The sequence below is a fragment of the Sinocyclocheilus rhinocerous genome, unplaced genomic scaffold (genome assembly GCF_001515625.1).
Source record: "Sinocyclocheilus rhinocerous isolate Xijiao unplaced genomic scaffold, SAMN03320098_v1.1 scaffold2145, whole genome shotgun sequence".
Lineage (NCBI taxonomy): Eukaryota > Metazoa > Chordata > Actinopteri > Cypriniformes > Cyprinidae > Sinocyclocheilus > Sinocyclocheilus rhinocerous.
The window spans coordinates 820,973-838,140 of NW_015670983.1; the positions used below are offsets into that span (position 1 = coordinate 820,973).

The 17,168-nt window shown below is 33.7% G+C and overlaps 1 protein-coding gene across 1 annotated transcript in view; it reads right to left on the reverse strand.

Moving 5' to 3' along the window:
- kcnq2b (potassium voltage-gated channel, KQT-like subfamily, member 2b) overlaps nt 1-17,168 on the reverse strand; it is a 45,438-nt gene that overhangs the window by 1,683 nt on the left and 26,587 nt on the right. Inside the window, exons 6-15 of the mRNA XM_016546618.1 lie at nt 16,697-16,807; nt 15,379-15,474; nt 14,722-14,816; nt 13,262-13,330; nt 13,083-13,112; nt 11,259-11,485; nt 9,495-9,542; nt 5,700-5,808; nt 4,329-4,460; nt 1,665-1,788 (exon numbers count right to left, since the gene is read on the reverse strand). Of these exons, the coding sequence (XP_016402104.1) occupies nt 1,665-1,788; nt 4,329-4,460; nt 5,700-5,808; nt 9,495-9,542; nt 11,259-11,485; nt 13,083-13,112; nt 13,262-13,330; nt 14,722-14,816; nt 15,379-15,474; nt 16,697-16,807 (1,041 nt within the window). The remainder of the gene's footprint in view (nt 1-1,664; nt 1,789-4,328; nt 4,461-5,699; nt 5,809-9,494; nt 9,543-11,258; nt 11,486-13,082; nt 13,113-13,261; nt 13,331-14,721; nt 14,817-15,378; nt 15,475-16,696; nt 16,808-17,168) is intronic.

The following is a 17,168-nucleotide window of genomic DNA, read 5'->3' on the forward strand; positions in this document are numbered from 1 at the left end:
CGTGGGCCGGAGGCGGTGGGATGCGCACTAGCGACGGGTCAGCCGTGGGTGACGTTCCTTGCGTGGGTTCGGGGCGGCTGTGAAGGTGCCAAGATGTGGAGGGCGGGCAGTGGTGGTTGACGCAGGTCGACGGCGGCGGGTCGAAGTTCTTCTGGCCTGCGGAGCTGTTGGAGCGGATGATTTTGGTGATGGAGCCGCTCTTCTCCATGTGCTCCACCGGACTGTGGTACGGCGGCGCCGGCTCCGGCTCCTTAGAGGCGAAGTATGCATCTGTCTCAGACTGCGGGATGCCCATGCGCTGGATGTAGATGTTGACTAGGAAATCCAGCTTCCTCTCCATTGACATCACCTAAAAAAAGAGGATTATAAAACGGATAGTTCCGGTGCTTGATTCTGATTGGTTGAGCCGCGTTCGAAGCTGTTGTAAATGACTCTACAAAGTAACATACACCTTTGTTTACGTTTGTGTGTTGCTTGGCAACCACTTTGTTGCAACCACAACTGTTTCTGAGGAGCTACATTGTTTGGTGGAAGAATACTGTTTTTATTTAAATCATTAGAGTTTATTTGCTCTGTTTTATTTTGTGAAACCTTGCTACATATATGGAATAACCGTTTTATAATAGCAATAAGCCCCTTAGCTGTTATAAATTCACTGTAAACCATGGCTTCTTGGGGCTTACTGCTTTAAGATCTCATTATCTTATGCGTAGAAACACTTGGTTATGGGTGAATCACATTAGAGTTCAGGTGAAACAAAATTAACAAAAATTAGTCTTTGAACTAATGTACTACTCATGGATGAATAAAACTTTTAGCAGCATTTTTTTGGGGATAAAAATATGGCTGACTCAACTGACAATTGATTGAATCAGGAGAATATGCAAATTTTGTCCAATGAAATCCTCGCTAGAATCATTATTATTATTATTTTTTCATATGTAGTTCTTAAGAATTAACATTTTAGTTATGATTTTAAAAATGAATTCAATACATAAATATATAGCAAACATATCAATATATAACAAACATTTTAATTATGATGAAAAATGAATTCAATATATAACAAACATTTTAGTTATGATTAAAATGAAAAAAAAAAAAAATTTAAATAAAAAATTATTTCAATTTATAAAATAAACATTTTAAACATGATAAAAACATTATTCAACATATAACAAGCATTTTACTGTATCTAAAAAAATTATTAAATACATAGACATTTTAGTTATGTATAATTCTCATTACCAATATGTTTTTTGATGAAGAAAAAATGTCATTTTTTTTATTCTGAAATGAACAGTTTATTTATTTTAAGAATGTATTTATTAAGAAACAAGAATAAACATATATCGTTATTCTTATATAATCATATATAATAATTATCATATAATCATCTTTATTATCATATATAATAAACTTATATTGGAAACTACCACTTAATATGTAATCCTCTCTAATAATAATCTGTTAAATAAATAAATACATATGCACATAAACAAACAAATAAATAAATAAATAAAAAGTTATAGTAGATGAGCTTTCTGCAAGCAATAATCAGTAAATATAGAGGTTTACTGAAAACAGGGCTGACCATAATTAATGAACAGACAGACAGGCATCAGTGGACGTGATTTACTTCATCTCTTAACGATGTGACTGACCTGTTTCTCCACTTTCCCAAGCCGTCCCATCATGCTGGGGTCTTCTGGCAGCTCTGCATCCGTGGCTCCTTTCGGACGATCCTTGTCTGTTACTGAAGGACCTCGACCAACAATCTGATCCACTCTAACAATCAATTACAGACATGAAACATCTAGAATAAAAACTTCATAACTCATCAGAGTCAAACTATAATTAATATATATTTATAAATATATAAATAATAATAAATATCAATTATTATAGGACATATAATACATACAAAATTGTTAATCACATTATTTATCCGAACTATTATAATAATAACAACATTCATATCAAAGATGTACAAATTCTTAACTTTAAGAAATAATAAAGCATTTATTCTATCTTAAAGCACAAAGCAGTGTAAATCAACGAATGCATGCAGAGGGAGGGATATGATAATGAGGGGGCGTGTCCACACGCAGACAGACAGAGATGATTGGACAGAAAGAGTCAGGCCCTCCAGACGGACGTTTTCTGTTGATATTTGCCACTTTTGAACAATGTGTCGAAGTGAAATCACATCTTTAGTTGCATATTACAGCATTAGCCGCACATTTGACACATTATCCAAAGCTGATGGACTACACTAGAAGGGGTGCGTCTGATCCGAGACACGCCGTCTAAATACGGCATCGGATGTGTTGTTTGGCTGCTTTAAAAAAAGAAGATCGGTGGGAATCAAGCATGAAGAAAACAGAAGAAAAAATACTGTGCATCATGTGGCATGCCTGAAAAAATGCATGCATACGCAAAAACAGCGATGCTAAATTAAAAAAATGCATCTCCATTTGCTGCCGCAACTCTTCATTTCCACACAGCGCGGTGCAGGCAAACTAGCTTAACCAGTTTTAGTTCAGATACATGACTAGTAACTCACCGAAATGTGATATTTGGTTCCCCTCGACTAAACGTCTCTACAAAACACTTCGGTCACAGCAAAGCAAGGTCATGAAGTGAATTAGAAAGAAGCCGCCCGGAGCGTTCAGGCTCGATGCAATAATAGACTAGTTTGTTTAGGTAGCTCAGTTTCTACTAGCCATGTAGTCTGAAGCAGAAGCAGGTTTCTTGGTTGGTCTCTGGAGCGAGAGAGATCTAACGCAGGCCCGGGATCCTAACCTAGAAGACAACTGGGGCGACTCTGTGGTTCCTTTGGTTGAACACTTCTTTTGGCGAGGGGTGCCGGGACCCGGAGGACCCAATATCATATCTAACCTGGCAAAGCAAATAGAGTAGAGGACAGCAGAATGCAGAGTGACGTGACACGAGCGGCGCAAACCCAAACCAACAACAACAACAACAACAACAAACCCTCCAAATATATTCCAGACATACTTCATGGAGTTCATTACCGTAAAAAGCTCTCGCACTTGCTGTCAGCGATCATCGTGTGATGAAAGTATGCCAGTAATGTGTGCTTATTTATAAGCAGGAATATATTCACATGTCAAATCATAACCACATTTATTTATTCATACATACAGGAGGACTGGCCTAAAATAAGACGGATGTGACTGTGTTGGATTACTTTAAAGAGGTCATATGATGCGATTTCAATTTTTCCTTTCTCTTTGGAGTGTTACAAGCTCTTGGTGCATAAAGAAGATCTGTAAAGTTGCAAAGACTAAAGTCTCAAACCCAAAGAGATATTCTTTATAAAAGTTAAGAGTCAACCACGCCTACCTAAAACGGCTCGTTCTAACACACCCCACATGTCTACGTCACGATGTGAGAAGATTTGCATAACGCCGCCCAATTAATAGGTAGGCAGCAGTTTACTGAGAAGTGTTGTTTTTTAAGGTGTAATGGGTCAATGATGATGATTTCGGTTTCATGGCTTTAAAAATCTATTTTCAATCAAACATTCATTTAATGACAAGTTCAATCAAAATGTATATGAATAAACAATAAAATATAAACTATATAAATTATAAATATAAACAATGATAATGTTGATTTTATATGGCATCGAGAAACTTTATTAGGGTCCGGCGAAGTTACAATAAAAAGTTGACAATAAAAAAATTAAATAAATAATTAAATATATCATAAAATAAAATAAAAAAATATTTAAATATCTGATCTTATCAAACAGAATAAAATATTTTTATTTAATCTTTTTTTTGCTGTTTTAATGTCAAATTTAAATATGATAGATTTTATCATATGATATTTTATTATTTATAATTCTATATATATTTTAAAAACGTTCATTTTTAAATATTTTATCTAAAAAATTATAATAAAATTTTTCATTACATCTTTAGAGTACAAACCTTTATAAACATATTTTTACATAAATATTTTTACAAATACGAATTTCTGAATCATGAATATCATGTTTTCTCTGATTTTATTTGAATAAAATATAAAATATTTTCCTTAGTTGTGCAAATCTTAAATATATTTCACATTTATGTTTCAAATTTATATTAAGTAAATTTTTTGTTTGTTTGTTTTACAAACACCACACACCATTTCAGCACGTCTGAATCATTTTCTTTGGGTTTTATGATTTACTTGCCATTTTTTTTAGTATTTGTAAAATTTACCAGCACACAACTGTCTAGTGTGTATGAGTCAAGCGTCACTGTCATGTCCGACGGTGTGAAGAGAGAAAGAGAAGCAGCTGTATCTCTTGCCTGGACTGCAGATTTTTAATGCGCGCCAACATGTCCAGATGTCCGGCCGAATACTGCTCGATCACGTCCATCACGTCATACGGCCGCAGACTCTCTTTAAACTTTCGCTTGGACACCATGAACCTCATGATGCTGCAGGAAGAAACAATCACACACATTATCACGCTTAACACTTTACATAAAAACAAAGGCTGAGAAGCTGTCGAGAACATGGCCAGGTCATATTTCACCCCAACAATATAAAGAAAGAAACAAGAAAATATGTTTTGATTACTTACTTCTAAACTAAAACCATGACAAATATGACTTGAAAATAAATAAATAAAACAGAAATAAAATAAAAAATATATAAAACAAATCATTTTCAAACTCATTTTATTTTGGCTAGTTTGTTATTTGAAATAAAACCAAATAATTAAGTTTTTTTCTTGAATCTAGTTGCCAAGGCAACGTTTCTCATTTTCATTTAGTTTATGTACTAAAATAAAAAAAAAATAAAAAAACTGAAATGAAAATGAATAAAAACTATATGGTTATATTAAACCATATTTAAATCAAACCAAAACTAATAAAAATGACAAAAGCACACAACAAAATGACTAAAACTTTGACTAAAATTTAAAAGAAAACAGAAATTATTAAAACTAATTCAAAGTATTAATAAAAACTATAACAGTATCACAATGATACTAAAATAACAGATTTCTTGGACCAAGTGTTATTTTAGTATAACTGAGATACACTATTACAGTTTTCACTAATATTTTGAATTAGTTTTATTTTTATATTTAAAGTTTTAGTCATTTTATTGTAGTCGGTTTGTTTAAATTTCTTTTTAAGTCTATATAGTTTTTATCCGTTTTTATTTCAGTTTTAGTTTTAGATATTTTAGCGCATCGAGCTAAATTAAATAAAAATGAGAAATAAATTAAAAAATAAAATAAATGAAAATAAAATGTTAAAATAATATTATTTTTATTATTTGATTTTATTTAAATAAAGAAAATGTTATTTTATGGTTAACTACAATAACCCTGGACCATAAGGATTTTTACTTTTCATTACTTGCAGTAGAATATGAATATATGCTTTTGTGAGATTAACTCAATAACTGAGTCCCAGACACTGATATATATATATTTTCAGGCTTGATACTGACCAAAATAACTCATGCATAAGAGTCGCTGGCGTGATCTGAGCAATGAAAGTGTGAATGTAACAAAGGATTCAAAAGACTGAATGTAACATGTTTTGTAACTTACATTCAGGAAAGACTGAGTTTATGAGGTAATATTATGTGATGCAGACTGCTGTAGTTTTATCAATAATATTACACGTCTGATGGATGCTGCCTGTCTCATCTTTGCTTACCACACGGCCCTGATGGTAACTTTTAGTCCCGGCGTTAAATCCTGAGGGACAAACTCACAATGGCAGCTCTTATTGTCATCAACAATGTCTTCTCCGGGAAGGCTGGCTTCTAAAAAACACAACACGGAGAGCAGGACTCTGGAGTTAGTGCACAAACCCCCTAAACCCTCCAAAAACCTAAACTTAGCAGAGCCGCAGCCGTTAACTCGGTTAACTAGCTCAGTCCCACCCCAGACCGGTCAGTGCAATGCCATCTTTATACAGGTACGAGACGGGCATCATGGGAGAAATCCAAGACAACTGTGGCCCAAAAAACAATAAAGCCATACAGTGACCCAAAAACACATTCAGACACTTAAACAGTTAAACTGAAAGAACATCACTGCATCACATAATACTATATCAAATCAAGTGCTATTTACATTAAAGATGTTAAATAAGGACACTGAAAAATTGCTAGCAAATTTCACTAATGCTAGTTGGTTTAAAATGACTGATAGATAGATAAATAAAGCAGCGGTTCTTTGCTGGTTTTATGTTGAACACCCAACACAATGCCAAATCTGTAACCAGCATTTAATGCAATACAGGTCATATTTTCTTTAACATAACAGACCTGCAAACCATTTTTGGGTCACGTCTCACACCGGTTGAGAACCACTTATTTAGAGTCATTATCACTGAAAGGTAATAATGTGGTAAATAATGTTCAGTTTCTTGCACAGACCGTTTGTTTCACTTCATAAGGCCTTAGTATATATCGTCAGGAGCCACGGCTATTCATTTTGTGTTCCTTGATATGTTTTTCTTTAATTCTCAAAACTGGTAGCCGCTTGCATTTTATGAATCACCAAGGAGAACAGTTTACTGTTCTGCTGAAGAAAAAAGTCACCTACATCTTGGACGGCCTGAGGGTGAGTAAATTAACAGCAAATGTTTATTTTTTGGGTAAACTATCTTTTTAAATAACACTAACCTGCCCAGTTTCTTATATTCATGCAAAACGCTGATTGCATCTGTCATTTTGGGTCACAGTGTCTTTCTCCTGTGTTCCCATAAGCTAGCACAGACCATCTGGCACAGGACAGGTGCGTACAAATAAATCTACCTGTGCTTATTATGCCAAATAAACCACAGAGCCTTAAAACAACTGTCTGGCTCCAAACCCTCGAGTGAATAATGACGTCTGAAACCAGTTTAATGAGGTTGACTAGTTGTTTCAGAGCTCTGTGGTCTTCATTGCATTGATGTTTCCTCCTCAGGACTAACTAGTTTTCCTCACATGCAGGTAAAAGAGTGCTAGTTTGCAGCCGTCAACTAGCACTAGTTCTAGGGTTGGTAAAAACGAGTTCCTGTGTGATAATCTCTTACTGATTAACCCTTCAATTGCTGTGATACATTCAGAATGTTCTGAAACTAGTAAATTCTCTGAAGGTGAACCAGATTTAGTTCTAAAGCCAGATTTCGTTGTGCAGTTATCCAAAGCTTCAGTGCTTCAAATAAATGATTCACCTTCAGAGAAATGACACTCACTCTTTCTTGCATGATGTGAAATGTTCAGATACAAATACTCAAAGGGTGTCAGTTTTTAAATACAATGAAATGACATTCAAGTGAAGGTGCAAATTGAATTCTGCATACTAACAAGACATCAGCTGGACATTCGTGCAATCACAAGGATAACTCTTACTATGATTGCCTTTATATATGCTAACCATCTGACATCTTGATAGCAATTTATAGATGATGCAAGATATTTCATGAACTTAACAGCATCATTACTGAAACAGAAGTAAAGCATGACTAGTTGAAATTGCTAGACGTTAAGGGGGAACAATCATTAATATGCTGTTACTATTAAAGAAACTCATCACTCATAAAAGAACACGGATGAAAACAATCTTTAAAAATACACTACATGAAATATAGAAGGTTTAGTTGCATCATAAAATATCTCTTGCAGATCAGGGTAAAAAACATAAGTGCAATATGAAATGTAGTGTTTCTGCAATGTACCATGACTTTGATTGGATTTTAATGTAATTTGGCTTCAGTTTTGTTGTTTTAAATCTGTTACTATATATATATATATATATTCCAGAACTGAACCAAAATACAATGTGGTGATTAATTCATCTACTTAATTAAGTAGAATCTACTTAATTACCAACAGATAATTTGAAGCCATTATTGTGTTAAATGCGAAGATATCAAGTTGATATTACAAAACTTAGCTTTAGAAATAAATGTTTTATTTGATACAATATAAAATTTATTACACATATATTCATGTTTTAGGACAATGATTATATTTCACAGTCTATGGGACTTTAGTAACAGGACTGATAACTACACATTGACCAATTAGCAGCACCTTGTAAACAAAATGTAACTAACTAAAAAAGATTTTGTTTGAGCATAATACATTTTGACATTGCAATAAAAAAACAAAGCATTTGAAAGCAATAAATAAAAAAAAGTTTTCAAAGGTATCTTAAACATGCAAGCATTTTAACAGAAAAACAGAAAATCAGATTTTTTTTAACTAAAACTTTTCATTGTTCAAAAAAAAGCACAATGGAAAATCCAGCATTTAAAGCAGGTAAGACTTTACAGACTGGCATATGCTCAGACCGCTGTGATGTGCTCAGTATAGAAGTGGCAATGAACTGGATCCAAACTAATCAAATTTTAATCAATTTCTTGAGTTGTGGAGTTATGAAGCTTCCAAGTTGTAGTACCCTCTAGGTGTAATTTCATGAAATTTGGTGCATCTCCTCAGATTGTCCTGGTGTCCTTGTGCACCAAAATTTGTTAAGTTTGCACATTGCATTCACAAGATACAGGATTATTAGTCAATATGGACTACACCTGAAAATTTTATTGACTTGTGTCTGCTGAACAATCAGATTATTTAAAATGATATAACTTTTTTGTAAGAAAATTTAATGTCAATCAGAACAAATACCTAGATTGAGTTTGAAAAAGTGTGTTTTTCAGGAAATTCAAAATAGTGGAAGTTTTTCCAATAGAAAATGCAATGTGACCCCGTATGGCTTCTGAGTTATAAACATTTGCTTACAGCATCACCTAGTGGCTGAGATACACTTAATTTGGTACACTGCCTCTTTAAGACACATATGTCTAAATTTCAATATGATCAGATGATCACATTTGAGATAACTGGCTGACGAACTTTGGTTGACTCCTGGTGGCCATTTAATGAGAGCTGAATCCTTAAATAGAGATATATTTGACCCTCACAACTAATGAAAAGACTTCCAACAACAATATTATTCATGATCTGGATACTTTAAAACAGCACCACAAGTTCTCATTTGAGTCTCTCTTTCAATTCATCCCAGCAGTCCTGAGAGATATGCAGTCATTTAAGAATGGAAAATCTTACATACTGTAGCTTTAAATGGGTGAAATAAATAAATTAGTATGCTTTATCAAAAGAGTTTTAGTCAACAGACTCTTGAGCTTTACTTTGAATGAAACCTAATTAAATCATATAAGGAATAAACTGGACTAGTGAAATCACAGGTTAATATTCAGAACAACAGCATGATTGTGTGTGATATTGCTCAATTAATAAAAAAAAAATCAATAAAATTAATTTTTTTATAACGCATGTAAGATAAGTAATATGTTAATCATAGCCCAAACCAAACTCAAAGCATATCTGCAGACTGGTAGTTGTGCTGTGACTGAAGCTGGTTAGTTTGATTGAATATGGTGCTTTGGTTTTAAGAGGTAGAATGGGAGCCCAACCCATCTGGATTGCCTGACCTGGAGAGTTCCTGTGTCTCAAATCTTCCTCTTGCATCTCAATGAGCACTTTAGCATCAGCATCCAACATAGAAACGGAAAGGACAGCATCAGGATCCACATTCATCAGAAAAAACGAGGGAAAAATCATAAACACGCACATGGATTACAAAAGGTCGACCCTTCCACAATCTGCCATCCACATGATTCTGTCAGAGAGTTTTATTAGGTTTCACAGCTGACTGGCTTTATATTTAGCCATCTGAAACTGTACATTATTAAATAAAATGTCAAGTTTCTGAAAATCACAAATAATCAGTGAATTTGCACTTCGTGGAAAGTGTAACCAAAGCACAAACATTTTCATAAATTATATTTCAATATTCCAACACGCAGTCTTACGATTCAGGCCAAATGTTATGATTGGTATGTAAAATAATATATATTTATGCCATAATATATGTCATGAAATCATATACTGTATTCATACCAATCATAAAACTAGCTATCTTAAATAGCTTAAATAAATTATTGCACATTTTAGCTAATAAAATATTTAGCTCCTAATCTTCAACTCAAGAACTGTTTCAGAGTTTCTCCACAAATACACTGGCAGCAAAAGCAACATGTGACTCGGTTATACTAAGATAAAATTGATATGCACAAAAATAATGCAGACAGAAAGAATTAAACTGATCACGATACAACACTGCAAAAATCACATGCAATGGCACAACAGAAAGACAGAATAAGAATCCTGATGTGTGGTACTTGATTCTGAATCTGGATTGTATGAAATTAATCTGATCTAATCTGTTTCTGACTTCACGTCTTTTCAACTGCAGATAAAGCTAAAAATCTCAATGCAACTTATTCAAGTGAAGATGGACATGTCTGACCAGTTTAAAACAATCTCATACATAAGACTAGTATAATTCCTCATCCAGACACTAGTTTTTCATTGTCTGACGTCGTATCTACTGCAACTTATACAAATATACAAACTGTAACATTGATCTTGCGCTTCATGATTGTCACTTGTCGCGGTTGAATCTACAACTTTTAAGTGTGATGAGTAACATTCTGTAACGTTCTGTAACAACTGTAACAAATGTAACATTATACAACTACCATTCTGTAACATTCAGTGTATGTAATATTCTGTAACAATTGTAACAAATGTAACATTCTACAACTACTATTCTGTAACATTTTGTGTATGTAATATTCTGTGACATTCTGTAACAATTGTAACAAATGTAACATTCTACAACTATTATTCTGTAACATTTTGTGTATGTAATATTCGGTAACACTTTATTTTAAGGTGTCCTTGTTACACATGTTACATGTAGTTACTATTATAATAACAATTAATTATGCATAATTACATGCAAGTAACCCTAAGCCAAACCCTAATCCTAACCCTAACCATATAGTAAGTACATGTAGTTAATTAATATTACTCAGTACTTATAACCTATTAACCTATTAACCTAATATTCTGTAACATTCTGTAACAATTGTAACAAATGTAACATTCTACAACTACCATTCTGTAACATTCTGTGTATGTAACATTCTACACCAGTAACATTCTGTAACAATTGTAACAAATTTAAGATTCTACAACTAATATTCTGTAACATTCTGTGTATGTAACATCCTGTCACATTTTGTAACAATTGTAACATTCTACAACTACAAAACCACGACCAAAGCAGACAGATACGACCAAAGAGGCAACACTGGATAAGCACACAGGAACGGGTTGCTTTCCCTCACCTTCTGAGTTCTGGCGGGACGCAGCGCCTTTGAAGCGGAAGGCCTGTCTGGCCCGACTGCGGTCGCTGAAGCTGAGGCTCTTGGGTACTTTGGAAGGACTGTCCTCGATGCTGTTGTCAGCACTGGGAGAGCGTCGCCGGGGCTGCTGGCCCTGAGGAGAGTTCTTCCCTTTGTTCGCAGAGTTTCTCGGGCTGGAGAACACACGCTCTTTCAGGCTCACTTTCTGACTGTGAAGGGTGGAAGGGTGTAGAAGTTAGAGACTGAGGGTTTGCAGATGCTTTAGTTATGATGTTAGGAAAAAGTAATTGTGTCAAACACTCAAAAACTACTGAAAATGATCTGAAAAGTTATAAAACTTCACTAGATAAGTTGACATTCACCCAAGAGTTTTACCTGATTTGGTAAAATGCATAATAGGATTGCATGTTACCATTTTACATATTCTGATTGGTTGAGACATTTCAAGGATGCGGATTAATTTATTATGATTGCAGGGCTATGAAAGTAATTCCATGTTTATTTCATAAAATCCTGAATATATCTGAAAAATGAAATAAAACATGCATAAATGACTAATTTTGCATTGCATCACCAATTTGAGTGTGCATTAAATTTCCATTAATTCAAGAGCCTGTCATTAATTTTGCTTCCACACTCAATTTACACTCAATACAATATTTAAGCCTAAACTTGAATGCATTTGAATTGCATATAAAATTTTCATGCATTTGGATTACACAGTTTTAACATAAACTAATAAACTTAACGTGATGCATATTTGTCTGTCAAACATCAATGAAACAGGTCTGATTTCTGTACTAAAAAAACATGGCATAGTTTATTATTAACTCCTTGCATCTACTTGATTTAATTTAAATAAACATATTTTCAAAATGCATTTATTCAAATAGCTTAGAATAAACATAAATCTCTTAATTTTGAAAATAATTACATTTATTCAGCTAAAAAGTATGAACATTGTTAAAATATGCCTAGCTGTTGAACAAGCAATATTCAATTAGTAAAAATGTATGAGATTGAAACAAAGTGGATTTATTGATGATAAATATATAAATGTGTTTTTTACTACTGTTTATTAGTTTATTACTACTGTAACAGAAATCCGATTTCATTTATGTATGCCTGACAAATATGCATCACATTAAATTTATTAGTTTTTTTTATGTTAAAACTGTGTAATCCAAATGCATGGACATTTTATATGCAATTCAAATACACAAATCTTCAATTTAGGCCTAAATTTTTATTGAGTGATAATTTAATGGAAAGTTGTAATGTTTACTGTGCATCTTTATGTATTTGCAGTTGTATTCAGTTCATTCCCCAAAATTATGACAACATATAATGCTTTATAGTTCATTAGAACAAGTACAATCAACAGTAAAACAGTATTGTTATTCATATTCCTATCTGAATGAACTACTGATCTGCGTTACATAATGTTTGTTAATGAAGGTTGTAATAAAGCGTTTCCTGTAGAGATTCATTCTCATCACAACATGTGTTTCAGTGTTTTGTTGAAACGTGGGTGGATGTATTCATGTGCATTTGGCTCATTAAACGCCACACATCTGTCTGCACACAAACAAGGTCAAACTAATACACACATACATATAAATAATGAGCCCATTGAATATTTGCACACAACCAATGTCCATGAAACACATCCTGCACAGGTGGTGCCGATGACACAGAAACTGACGTGATGCATGCAAAAGAAAGCATTACAACTCACATCTAACATCTGTGGTGTTTGAGAAATATTAGATCATTTGTATGTACAATGCACATGATTTTACTAACCTCGGAGAGGGTTCTGGTTGAGCTTCCTTCCTGTGTAAGAAAACAAAATTATACTTTTGAATGCAATGATATGCAGTCCTTTTAACGAACTAAACTACCGTTTTTGAACTGCACCCTAATAATTATTCAAATGCATTACCTTAGCTTGAAATGGCACAATGCAATTCATTTTACATCACCTAAAGGAGAGGCCAGATTTGCTCTTGAGGTTTCTCAGCAGATCGAGCTGGTTCAGAGGAGGGATGAGTCTGGAAAAACACACAGAGACTGTTGGCACACGGATGATGTGTGAAGAGGAAATGCTGCGCAATGCTTATGCAAATCTGGAAGCTTCTTTAGACAGAAAAATCAACAAAAAACTAACAAGGTACTATTAATAAATACACCACTGACTGTGAGAGGGACAGAGAGAGAGAATGAACAGGAAAAAGACAGGCATTTGCATATATATGTATTTATTTATACATATATAATATATTTATTAGACTCACAACTACTATACTATTTCGTGCACAATAAAATGCATTTGTAAATAGGGAGAAAAGGACAGAAAGAGAAAGTATAAGCTGACTACAGAGAGATAAACTTGAAGTTTATAATGCACCAAATACTCTGGGAGGTTTGTTCAAATCACTAACAAATATCACTGTTTATTCTAACATGAAATACAGGCAATATGAATTATATAAATTATATTTGCCTATATTTTTTGGGGCTCAGAAAGATTTTTATGTTTTTGGAAGAAGATTGTTTTGCTGTGAATTTTTGGCTGAATTTCTTTGAACAAAATTACAATTAAAACAGCAAAATTGTGAAATATTATTACAATTTAAAATAGCTGTTTTCTATGTGAATATCTGTTAAACTGTAATTTATTCCTGTGATGCGCAGCTGAATTTTCAGCATCATTACTCCAGTCTTCAGTGTCACATGATCTTCAGAAATCATTCTAATATGCTGATTTGCTGCTCAAGAAACATTTCTGATTATCATCAATGTTGAAAACAGTTGTGCTGCACAATATTTTTGTGGAAACTGTGATACATTTTATATTTTTTTAAGATTCTTTGATGAATAGAATGTTCAAAAGAACAGCATGCATTTGAAACATGCATTATTTATAAATGTCTTTACTGTCACTTTTGATCAATTTAATGCAGCCTTGATTAATAAAAGTATAATTTCTTTCAAAAAAGATTTGAATCAAACTTTGTTTGCATGCAGTGCAATAGATGCTTCACGTTCATCAATAACAGTGGTTTGTTGTATTGCACAAAGCACATAAGCACATGATTCTAAAGCTTTTATGTTCATATACTCTATTTTATGACTCAAAAGCAGCATTAGCTGATGCAACGCATTACATATGACATGCAACATCACATGCATACCCTGCTGAACCGACATTTGAAATCAAAGCGTGATGCATGAATAAAACATGCCATAGGTATGAAGGGAGGGAGTGTGTGGACAGCAATGACCTTCACAATCTGCACAAAAACAGCCTCAAAGGTCAGTGAGCAGATCGATGCAGAGACATCTGAGGAGATCTCATCTGACACCCAGAGGAATGCTGGGATAGAGAGAGAAAGAGAGAGAGGCGGATGGGGGATGGAAATGCGTGCAGAAGTACATGTACCTGTACATGGGCACCGAAACGGTCCTTTCATAATAGTCCCATGTCGAATAGAGATCCGTACGATTCAGGTTTGTGGCGTAAAACCTCCAGGCATTCTGAGAGATGGCATTAAACAGAGTCACATTCAAATATAACATACATTATAGAAATAACTCACCTAAAAATTACAATTCATACAGGTTTGAAACAGCATGAGGGTGAGTAAATAATGACACGTGAGCTGTTCAGTATGAGATCAGATAGATTTTTGCTTTTGGAAGAAGATTTTATGTTTTTTGTTCACCAAGGCTGCTTTTATTTGATCAAAAATACAGTAAAAACAGTAAAATTGTTACAATTTAAAACAGCTGTTTTCTATGTGAATATATTGTAGAATGTAATTTATTTCTGTGATCAAAGCTGTATTTTCAGCATCATTACTCCAGTCTTCAGTGTCACATGATCCTGATTTGCTGCTCAAGAAACATTTCTGATTATAATTAGTGTTGAAAACAGTCGTGCTGCCCAATATTTTTGTTTGCATGTTTCTCATGATTCTGTGAGACTATCAGACCGTTTCAGAGCTCTCAGTTTCTCACTTATTCAGTGTTTTTTTGCAGCTAACCGGAGCCGATGACACTGAACGTATGTGGGACGTTGAGATGAGGCGTGTTGTACCTGAATTAAGCCGGCTGCTGGATTTCTGCGCTTCTCGAAATGTTTCTGCCGATGCTGTTCCTGAACTTTCAAGGCAAACCCAGAACCCAGAATTCCCTGCGGAGCGTGAAAAGAAACGTTGTTAATGATGACTGGAGCCGTGTCGTCTATTATACCGCACTATAATGGAGTGTCGCAACATTAAAGGGGTCATTTCTTCTGATAAAGTGCTCTTTTATTAGGTTCTTTCTTTCCCTGAGCTCTAGGTAGAATGTTTAGCAAGGTTTTTGCAGCAAAAACAGTCAAATCATCCCACCTTCTCTCTGAATATTTGTTGTTTGGGTGTGTATATGTTCATGTATTTGAGTTTCTGATGTGAAATATCCAAGGATTTCAGAGTTTTTCATCTTAGTTTCATTAGATGATCTTTTTGGACTGAGGAGGTTATCATTCAAACCCTAACACTTTCATATATATCATGCATTATAAGAGTATTTTTAATGCATTGATTATTCTTTGTAATGCACTGTATGATCTCATGAATAACTGTGATCAATTTTAAAATAATTTTCTATTAATTGTTACACGTTTAGAATATTTATTTCATTAAAATCCATTACAAACAACTCATTTCTATGAAACCCCATTTTTGCCTCAGAATAAAAAAGTTCATTGCAACTTTTTTCCTCCCAATTCTGAATTTGTATCTTGTGATTTTTTTCTCAGAACTGAATTGTAAAATTAAAAACTGTATTACCTTTTTTTATTATATTTTAAATGTATTTTATTTAGTATTAAATAAAATAAAAATATATTTTTATTTAATTTGTATTTTATTTAGAATTGTGAAATAAAAAGTTGCAATTACTTTTTAATTTTTTAATTTTATTTATTATTAAATATTTTATTGTGAAATGTAAACTCGGAATTGCAAGAAAAAAAGTCATAATTTTGAGTTTGAATTTTGAAGTCACAATTACCTTTTTTATTTTGTTATTCTGTTGCATAAATGGGCTTCGAAAAATTATAGATGTAACAAGACATACAGGCTAAAAAAGAGCGGTGCAAGAATTGAGCCTTGTGGGACTCCGCATTATGAATACCTTTATAATGCATTATGCAAATTTTTATACAATAATTCCGAAATGATGAATCATAATTCACAGATGTGTTTACATTAAAGCAGAACTGCTATGAAGAAAAACACATTAAGCAGCCAGTGGGATTGTTATATTCATAATAAACTGCAGTGATCTAATTCAGCGTCTGCTCTCTCCACTCTATTAAAAGCCTGTTTGACTCTATCTGTTCATTTCCTCTCGAATCCCCGGAGACTCACCGCAGGCAGAGCGAAGAACGACACGCCGATCAGGGTGAAGGTCGCGGCGAGGAGACGTCCGTTCCAGGTTATGGGATATTTATCACCGTAGCCAATGGTGGTCAGAGTGATCTGTGGGACATTGAGGAAAATGGCCGTGAAATCAGTTCAGATCCTGCACAGTAATTCAGTCACTGTCACTTGCTGCTGTCTGAGGTGCCTGAATACTAACTGTTTAAATGGGGAAGTCTTATGGTTTCTGGGTCACGTTTCACAGCAAATCCAAAAAAAATATAAAAATTGCATAGAGAAAAAAAAAACATTTTCAGACCAGTGGGTTTTAAGATTAGAAGTAAAAATTTATTAAGTATTTACATTTACATGCATGATAATTCCCATTAGATTCTCATCCTATATTCATATATAAATACTTGACAATTTAAATAATATATCATATATTCTTATTTTATTTTTCAGTTTGGGAGGAAATTTG